Source organism: Ranitomeya imitator, chromosome 4 (genome assembly GCF_032444005.1).
Source record: "Ranitomeya imitator isolate aRanImi1 chromosome 4, aRanImi1.pri, whole genome shotgun sequence".
Classification (NCBI taxonomy): Eukaryota; Metazoa; Chordata; class Amphibia; order Anura; family Dendrobatidae; genus Ranitomeya; species Ranitomeya imitator.
In genome coordinates, this window is record NC_091285.1 from 250,451,364 (window position 1) to 250,461,541 (window position 10,178).

The window sequence follows — 10,178 nt, forward strand, 5'->3', positions numbered from 1 at the left end:
CTCACCTTACGACATTAACAGCACTTATACTATCCCATATCAAAGTCTATTTACCATAGACACTGAAACCATGGTTCATAGTTAACATTTCATATGAAACCATATGTATATTACATTCATGACATTATTCGCATTACACATTACTGGTGTGTCTTCAGGAGTCCACCACTCTCAGGCTACGTTCACATTAGCGTTGCGCGCCGCTGCGTCGGCGACGCAACGCACGACGCACAAAAAAACGCGCGCAAACGCACGCAAAAACGCTGCGTTTTGCGACGCGTGCGTCGTTTTTTGACGAAAATCGGACGCACGAAAAATGCAACTTGTTGCATTTTCTTGCGTCCGACGCTAGCGGACGTCGGAAACGACGCACGTGTCGGAAAACGCAACAAAAAAACGCACGCGTCCCCCATGTTAAACATAGGGGCGCGTCGCCGCTGCATCGCCGCTGCATCTCCGACGCAACAGCGACGCACATTAGCGGAACGCTAATGTGAACGTAGCCTCACAGATGCTTCAGACAATGCCAGGTAGTGTAAACCTGTCATCAGATTAAATGAGGGATACTTTAGGGAATCTAAAGTTTAGCACTTTTAACATAGATATTGTTTTGTTTTTTTTAAACTTGTCTCTTTACTCCTTGTTTCCAAATGTATTCCTTCATAGTTTTGTTACTTCTTGTCCAAACATACAATGTTCACATTCCAGTAAGAACAAGGTAAGAACAGGTGCATCTAAACTTTTTAACAGTATGATATACAAATTTGTGCTGGAGGTGTTGTATGTTTTTAGGATTGTCACTCTGTGCGACTGCTGACTTATGAATCCCCCCAGTGCATATAGTGTGCCCTGAGGGGATTCACCAGTACCTGAGTCGTGATTGTCGGGTCCGTATGGAGCGCCCCCGTTAGGGCAGTGGGGTACTCGGAGCCGGGCCCTTCGGTTCTCAAGGGGGATGTCACGGTGGCTGACCCGGTCCGTGGCCTTAGGGGCGTCTGTTGATAAAAGGGAGAAAGGTCTTTAAAGGGATAATGTTCGGGACGCCACCTGTGGTATTCGGTCAGGGTGACCGACACTGCTTAGGGGTCCGCTGGGGTGATGTGATGGCAGCTATTTGGTATACCTTCCCACAGGTGAAGTATGTCCCCCAGGGCTTCCCAGAGTCTAAATGATGATGGTGTGAGGCGCAATGAAGAACGAGGACAAAAGGTTGCAGTCTCTTTACCTTTTTACTGTAAGCTTTAGCGTCCTCAGTCCAGAGCACCAGATCACAGGGTAGGCAGAGTCCGGCTGGTCTGAAGGCAAATCCAGAGTCCCCTTATCCAGGTGGAAATCAGTAGCCTTCCTCTAGCGCCTAAGTGTTGTAGTCCCTCCCTGCTGAGCTTCTCGGTGAGGTCCTCACAACTATTGTAGATGTTAAGTCTCTTTCTCTCTCCGTCCCCCTGATGGTAAGGATAGGACAAACCCGTATGACTGATGGCCTGAGGCTTTTTACAGGGACTCTATCACGCCCCAGCCCCCACAAGTTGCCACCGTGCAGAAAAGTAGAAATGCAGGGGTGTCAATACTTCTGGCCATGACTGTACATACTCCTGGCTAGAGCCCAACTATTCGGTGCTGCCTCGCTCCATTTAATTCTATTGAGCGACCCCAACCACGCCCACTGTATGGCGTAGCCTTGCTCAATACAAGTGTATTATCTGCCAATAGCTGTTTCTTTTTATATTTTATTAGTTAAAGATAATTTTGTTGTATCATTATTTTCTGAGACACGTAACTCCCAATGATGGAGCTGTATGAGAGCTTGTTTTATTATGTGCCTAGTTGTACTGTTTATTGGTACCATTTTGCGGTTCATATGGTTCAATTATAATTGCATTTTATTGCATTTCTTAGACTGTGAAGTAGCAAGTTGGCAACCAATATATGGCAATTCTGCTTTTTCAATTTATTTTTAACGTACTATTAAAAAAAAATTATATATATTGATGTATCTGCCTCTTGTTGATATGGCAATGTTTTTTTTTTCTTAATGTCATATTTTTAATTGGGAAAAAGGGGGTGATTTTAATATTTATATTTTTAAAAACTGAAAACTTATTTTTTATTCCTAATAGGCAACTTGCATTGCATTATGTAGTAAATTTAATAATTTCCTATGATGCAATCACAGACCCAGCTACAGACTTAGCGTCATAGAGAAGAAAAACCCAGTTGCATATTAAATGCCAGAAGTGGGGATACTAAGTAGTATCAACCCACAATTATTAAATTATATAAACTCCATAAATAACTTTATAACCAGGAGAAAGATTGGAGTAACAAATTAAAGAGTAAAAAAGTGCAAAATTTATTAGGAATCATCAAAATACACACTACCCGCCATCATTTAGGGTTGATTGTCATCTTGCTGGTCTTGTGCACAAAGTTCTGGTAAGTCTTGCCATTTAATCATTATACAGCCCTCTTTTGTTTCATGGGTAATGACTTGAGTATACCGCACCTGGCTTGACTTACCTTGCAATTTGCTGGCATCCAGTCCTGGTGGATGCATTACTTCATGATCTATTACCATGTGCACATTACCATTATGTACATTCCTATGCGTCCGTTGAGTTTGGCAATTTTATAGTGTGTATTTTGATGATTCCTAATAAATTTTGCACTTTTTTACTCTTTAATTTGTTACTCCAATCTTTCTCCTGGTTGTAAAAATATAGACTTAGCGTCATATAAGAACAGAGATAGAGAACAGTTGTGCCCTCTGTATGCCCCTTCTACCAGACAACCCATCGACACCCCACAATGGCATCTTAGGAAGCTGGTAAATGCCCTATTCTGTATGGTAGGGGGATTGCATCAGTAAACAGCAGCAACAATCCAATCCAGGGTGTTCAGTTAAAAATTAAAGTTTATTCCACCATCAAATGAACAACGTTTCAACCTGTTATAGGTCTTTATCAAGTACAATAAAACACAGGGCGGGCTTTTATAGTGTGGTTTACAAACATACACCAGTCACTACAAAGACCAAACCCTCTATATAAAATACAACAATTGCATGCATATTTCAATAAAAGATACAAAGCCCAAGACAGTAATAGAAATGAACAGCATAATTTAAGATAAAAAGGTGGAACACAATCCCCATATACAGCAACTAAAAAATTGTTTTTGGAACAAAGATGTGATAATCAGCCAATCATAGAAAGGCATTATTATTATTATTTATTATTATAGCGCCATTTATTCCATGGCGCTTTACATGTGAGGAGGGGTATACATAATAAAAACAAGTACAATAATCTTGAACAATACAAGTCATAACTGGTACAGGAGGAGAGAGGACCCTGCCCGCGAGGGCTCACAATCTACAAGGAATGGGTGAGGACACAGTAGGTGAGGATAGAGCTGGTCGTGCAACGGTTTGGTCGATCGGTTGATACTGCAGGTTGCAGGTTGAAGGCATCAACATTGTCATGGTTACATCATAGGTTATGACTATGCAACTAACCCTAAATGTAGATCCAAAGAAAGGACTCCTATAAAAGTGCGCCAAAAGAAAAATTGGAGACATACTCAAGGTGTGTCCTCAACCCTCCAATGGTGCGGAGCATCAAAGATATCCCAGTAACCACAACCCTATCACTGTTCTGATCGCAGAAGTCCATCACGCATGTGTGCCCGACGTTCAATTGCGCGGACAGACCAGCGAACGTCACCAATGGAGCGGTCACCTGATCGCAACCCAGGAAGTAGGTTCCTTGAAGATTTTGGATGTGCGTCCTTCTCAGTGAGTGCTGCCAGCTACCTTTCTCTGGACTCAAACAGCAGCAAGTCTTGACATTATGAGCTCACTCTATAAACCCACAGCAAACATACGCCACACATGGATGTGGGAAAGGGTTTAATAAATACTGATGAGTTATTATGATATCATATAGAGACTGTGGGCAGAATTAATGTGGTACTCATGTAGTCAGTGCTCTCCCAGCTCTTACATTTTACCACACATTGTGTGACGATCTTTTAATAAGTATGGACCAGTGCCTGTACCTATAAATGGCCGGGCTGTAAAGACACTTGCCCGATATGTTCTTGCTCAGCTGGTAGTCGGAACTTCCCCCCACGGAATTGAAGCTGGAACCGTCCACTATAGTCTTTTGTCCTATGGCTGGTCACTGTGGCTGAAATGTGAGTGACCTATGATTTGACACATACAAATCACTTTCAACATGAAAATAGAACACATAAGTATAAAACAAGGGTGTAAAAACTTTTAGGTTCTAGGGCTACATTGTCAGATTGTAGGTATGCAAAGGAATGCAAGCAGGAATAGATGACATACATATTGTTTCTGTACCTGGCAAATGTTCAGCACAAAATAGAATAGCAACAAGCATAAGAAGGCGAAACTTGGGGTGGAGGCATGCAGGGCATGGGACCCAAGCGCACAATTCAAGGGCACCAAGTTCATTGTGACAAACAAACATTCACCAGTCAGTTCAAGTTCATCAAGTTGTAACGTGTAGGATAGTGGTGAAACCGGGTGTATGTGTCCAAATCTGCGCTGCTGATAGAGATGAATGGCGCACGATATTCTTCAAATCTTTATTTCAAACAGGTTAATAGTTAACGCGTTTCGAGGTCATGCCGGACCTCTTCCTCAGGACAAAACCTTACAAGTGGATTGTCAGATTGGCACGTTCTTATATGCTATCTCATTTTTTTTTTAATACTCTCTAAAAAAAAAAACAAAAAAAAAAAAAACGCCAAACTAGGCACAAGACAAGTCAAAGTTCATAAGGCAAAAACATCACAAACAATTATTAACAATTATTAAATACAATACAAACACGTAACAAATCTACGAATAAAATGAACCAAGCAGAGAAAGAAAAATAAAAAACAGGTATTTATATAAAAATGTATAAAAATGATTGCTGAATAAAAAGCTCCTTTATCAAAACATGTGAATTTGTCTTTGAGAAACATCCCATCCGAGATTCAAACTCATGTTCATATGACCTGAAGTTACTAAGCCTGAGTCATTAGGGCAGCAGCCACTCAAGCCGCTTACGTTGTGATCAATGGTAAGAATGTGTAAACTGCATCAGGTCACCAGGAACATACTCTAGACCTGGCTAACGCTAGAAGACAGACTGCTGCTGGCTAAGGATGACGGATCAATGAATGGGTAACTCCCGGGAATAAAGCTTCATGTGTGTTACACAAATGTACAGAATTAAATCAAAAAATGCTGGCGATAAAACTTTTTTTAGGAATAGCACAGGTCTGCTTATGTAGGTCTGGGCTGATTCCTCGCCTTTCTCAAACTTATCCTTACGCCCGTGTCACATGACCGTGGGTCACCAATGGGTTGGCATGGCAACCAGAGATCTCCAGTAGACCTCTATGGTTATCACTGCTGGATTGCTATGAGCGTTGCCTGGTGGTCGGCGCTCATAGCAAGTCAGCAATTCTACTACATACAGGTGATCTGATCATCGCCTGTATGTAGCAGAGAAGATCGGGTTATGGCAGCTTCTAGCCTGCCATGGAGACTATTGAAGCATGCCAAAAGTAAAAAAAAATGTTTTTCAAAAAATAAAAAAATATATAAAAGTTCAAATCACCCCCCTTTCGCCCCATTCAAAATAAAACAATAATAAAATCAAACTTACACATATTTGGTATTGCCGCGTTCAGAATCGTCCAATCTATCAAAATAAAATAAAATTAACCTGATTGCTAAACGGTGTAGCGAGAAAAATGTCAAAACTACGTTTTTTTTGGTTGACGCAACATTATGTTAAAATGCAATAACGGGTGATCAAAAGATCATATTTGCACCAAAATTCTATCATTAAAAATGTGTGGACTCATCCCACAAAAAAACAAGCCCTTAAATGGCCATATTGACTGAAAAATAAAAAAGTTATGGCTCTGGGAAGAAGGGGAGCAAAAAATGGAAACGCAAAAATGAAAATACCTCCAGTTATGAAGGGGTTATAAAGGTCACTTAGTCTGTTTCAGTAGGCTCCACAATCATGGGGAAGACTGCTGACCTGACAGATGTCCAGAAGGCAGTCATTGACACACTATACAAGAAGGGTAAGCCACAAAAGGTCATTGCTAGGGTTGAGCGACTTTTACTTTTTTAGGGTCGAGTCTCAAAAGTCGAGTCGAGTGAAATCGGAGGATTATGGCGAAAAGTCGGGGATCGACCGAAACACGAAACCCAATGCAAAGTCAATGGGAAATCTACCTTTTTTTTTCTCTCTCTCTCTCTCTCTCTCTCTCTCTCAGAAAAGCTGGTGTTACACATTGCAAATCGCTACAGCGCACAAGCGACAAGATGGCGATAGGCACGCCCCTAAGACCTATGTCATCACTCTGCCCACGCTCCTTCATTGGCTGAAAAAATGGCGCCAAACGCGTCATACGAAATGTGACTTTGGCGCGAAGATCGCTGACCGCATGGCCGATCCCACACTAGGATTGGGTCGGGTTTCATGAAACCCGACTTTGCCAAAAGTCGGCGACTTTTGAATTTGTCCGATCCATTTCGCTCAAGCCTAGTCATTGCTAAAGAAGCTGGCTGGTCACAGAGTGCTGTATCCAAGCATATTAATGGAAAGCTGAGTGGAAGGAAAAAGTGTGTTAGAAAAAGGTGCGCAGGCAACCGGGATAACAGCAGCCTTGAAAGGATTGTTAAGGGGAACTTGTCACCCCCCAGGCGTTTGTAACTAAAAGAGCCACCTTGTGCTGCACTAAGGCCAGGATCACACGCAACGAGATACGGCCGAGTCTCGCAGGTTAAAACCAAGCTCTGGCACCGGCACTCCAGAGCGGAGCGTGCGGCCGCATAGCAACACATGGAGCCGCACGCTCCGCTCCGGAGTGCTGGTGCCAGAGCTTGGTTTTAACCTGCGAGACTCGGCCGTATCTCTCTGTAGTGTGACTCCGGCCTAATGCTGCATTCTGACAAGGTGGCTCTTTTAGTTCGGGTCCCTGGCACTGCTGCAATAATCTCTTTTGAAATTTGTCCCTCATACTTGTGAAATCGCCAGGGGGGGGGGGGCAGGTCTTTCCCCCCTAATCCAGACACCTCAAAAAGAAGCTGCAGTAAAAAACACATGTTTCCTTTCCTTGTTTTTTCTTCCGCTTTTTGTATGCTAGATATGTCTCTTGTGCGTGCTGATAACGTTTAGTGCCCCCCCCAAAAGTACTATACTATAGGATCAAGTTTTGGCACAAAAAAAAAACGCAGCAAAACCTGATACCTGCGTCTTTGTGGTGGAAATTCAGCGTTTTTTCACTACCCGTTCATTTCAATGGGTGAAAAATGCTGAAAGTTGTGAAAGAGGTGACATGCTCTATGGTGCAAAAAAACATGCACAGCACTAAATCCTGATGACAACACCAAGGTGTGTGCGTGAGGTTTGTGAATCTCATACACATGGCCGGTACTGTAAAACGCAGCTGAAAATTTGCATTAAAAAAACGCTGAAAAAGCGCCTGGTGTGAACTTAGCCTTATAGCTATGTAATAAATGTTTACGATCATCATGGCGATCACAGTGCCCAGATGACAATTATGACTGGATCCAACAGAGCTTCTAATCTGACCCCTAGGCCTTGTGCCCACCTGCCTGACATACGCCGTGGATGGTCGTGGGAATGAGATCTGCGGTGCCGGTGTAATATCAGAGGATTTTCTGCATGCGGATCCGCATTGTGGAGACGTGCCCTACCGGATCCTGATAGGAGCCGGTACTGTCCGCAGGACCTCAGGCGGACAGCACTAGGACATAAATGGCAGCACGCGCTCTTCTCGTCCGTATTTCTGATGAGACGCCCCTATAGAAGTCCATGGGGGCAATGAAAGTGGCATCCCGCACAGGTCAGCCGTATTGTGTGGCATCTTTACATAGCATACTGTATTTGTTCTTGTATATTTGCTCACTGCTGATGACCACACAGGGAAGGTCAGCGTTTGTCCTGGGCACCCTCGGGGGCACCTGTCACCTGACGTCACGGGTGATGATGGATGCCTCCAGCAGGCGCCTGTGCAGCCGCGGATCGTTACAGGTACGGCATTGGCAGCGGGATGCGTCCTCCTCCAGGTGAGGGATGCTGCGGGGGAGTGCGGCAGACATGACCGATGCCGGCAGAGCACTGCTGCACTGGCTCGCTCCCCCGGTGACAGGGCCAGGGATGGCGGATCCGTGCGTGAATGGCAGCGGTAACTGCTCCCCCGGCTGGCCGGCCCCTCTGGGCGCTGCGGAGGGCATCCCCCGGTACCTGGGGCTGCTGCTGATGCTGCTGCTGGACGTGGTGGCCGTGGCCGGCAATGTGGCGGTGGCCGCCGTCATCCTGAAGACCCCGCGGCTCCGGAAATTCCTCTTCGTGGTGCACCTGTGCATTATAGACGCGCTGGCTGCCCTCACTGTGATGCCGCTGGGCATGGTGGCCAGCTGGGTGGCTTTCGGCGAGTCCCTGTGCCAAGCCTACATCTCCCTGGAGGTGTGCCTGAGCAGCGCGTCCATCCTCACCGTGTCTGCCATCCACATCGAGCGCTACTACTACATCGTCCACCCCATGAGGTACGAGGTGAAGATGACCTTGGGCTTGGCCATCTCCGTGCTGGTGTTCATCTGGTTCCAGGCATCCCTCACCTCCACGGTGCCCTTCCTGAGCCAGCATGTGGGCAGTGCCAGCCTGGGGAATGCCACTCGCTGCTCACTGCAGAGGAATGCGGGCGGGCACAAGAAAGTGTTTGTGACCTTCTTTGTGGTGGTCTACTTTGTGCTGCCCCTTGTTATTATACTGACAGTATACTGTAATGTCTTTAAAGTGGCCAGAATCGCTGCCATGCAGCATGGACCCATCCCCTCCTGGGCAGCAAGTCCTCGCCAGCGGTCCAACTCTACTGGAAGCCAAACCAACATTGTGCCAGGGAACCGCTCTCACCGTGGGTCGCCAGACAGGACACTGGGAGGCGCGAAAGCAGCGTTTACCCTCATGATCATAGGCGGACAGTTCGTTATGTGCTGGTTCCCTTATTTTGTGTACCACGTTCACAATGCCCTAGGAAATGGTTCCTACAAAGGTCCAGCCAGCAAGTGGGAGAACATAGTGAAGTGGCTGGCCTACACCTCCTTCACGGTCAACCCATTCTTCTATGGCTGTCTGAACAGGCAAATCCGAACCGAGCTCGCTCGGATCCCAAAATGTTTCCTAAAGCAGTCCCTGGATGAGCAGCTAGGCCTGTCCAGCCATGAGGGGTCCGTAGAGGAGAACTTCCTCCAGTTCCTCCAAAGAACTAGCTGCGTGGTCGAGAGAAGAAACAGTTTTCCTACGTCGTCTACTTCTAAGCTGCTCGTTAATCAAAGTACTTTGAGTTTTAGGATCCCGGGGCAAATTTTGGAAGAAACCCCAGAGTTGCTGGAACATGACCCAAGTGACGGGTTTCGGAGTATGCAGATGTGTCCTAGGCAGGGGAACAATTTAGGGACAACCAAGTGAATGTTCCTCCTGATGACATCCTGCTGTTGGGTTGTTACATGGGCCCCCATCTTGTAAGATATCTGATTGATCTTATCTTTCTGTATGTAACCTGTGTAGACGAAATATTGTTAGATGATTAAGGAATCCTCAGTGTTTACAGTGAAGGCACAAGCACTTTTTACATGAAGTAGGGACAGATGGCGGCGTAGGCCATGGACTCCGCCAGAGGAGTATCTGTGGTGGGGTTTGTTCTAGATGTGGGACTCTCATCACAGAATGACTGTTCTAACCAAGTGCGGGCGCTCCATGGCGGGGCAGTCATCTATATACACCTCCCCACCTATCTCCACTCTTCTATGGCTCTATGAGGCCAGAGAGGTCAATCAAAGAGGTGGTGTGGAGGATGAGGGAAAACCAGCAGGTGGGAAGGTGTATATCAATGACTGGCAACGCCATGGAGCACCGGCACTTGGTTTGATCAGTCATTCTGTGCTTTAATGGAGAATTCAGTAGTATGTTGTAACCCCGTCACCATATATATTGCTGGGATATAACTTACCAACCTTTGTGCCAATGTTTGTGTTGTGCCCACGGGCCGTGATGCTCCTTTACAAGCTCTCAATAGATACTAAGCACAAAACAGCAATAAAAATTGCAACACAAGAA

At 45.4% G+C, this 10,178-nt stretch overlaps 1 protein-coding gene across 1 annotated transcript; it reads left to right on the top strand.

The window, feature by feature from the left end:
* Window positions 1-8,140: 8,140 nt before the first annotated feature.
* On the top strand, window positions 8,141-10,178 carry LOC138674057 (G-protein coupled receptor 61-like). Its single transcript, XM_069762015.1, has one exon. The coding sequence runs from the start codon at window positions 8,160-8,162 to the stop codon at window positions 9,528-9,530; it is 1,371 nt and encodes a 456-aa protein (XP_069618116.1). The 5' UTR covers window positions 8,141-8,159; the 3' UTR covers window positions 9,531-10,178.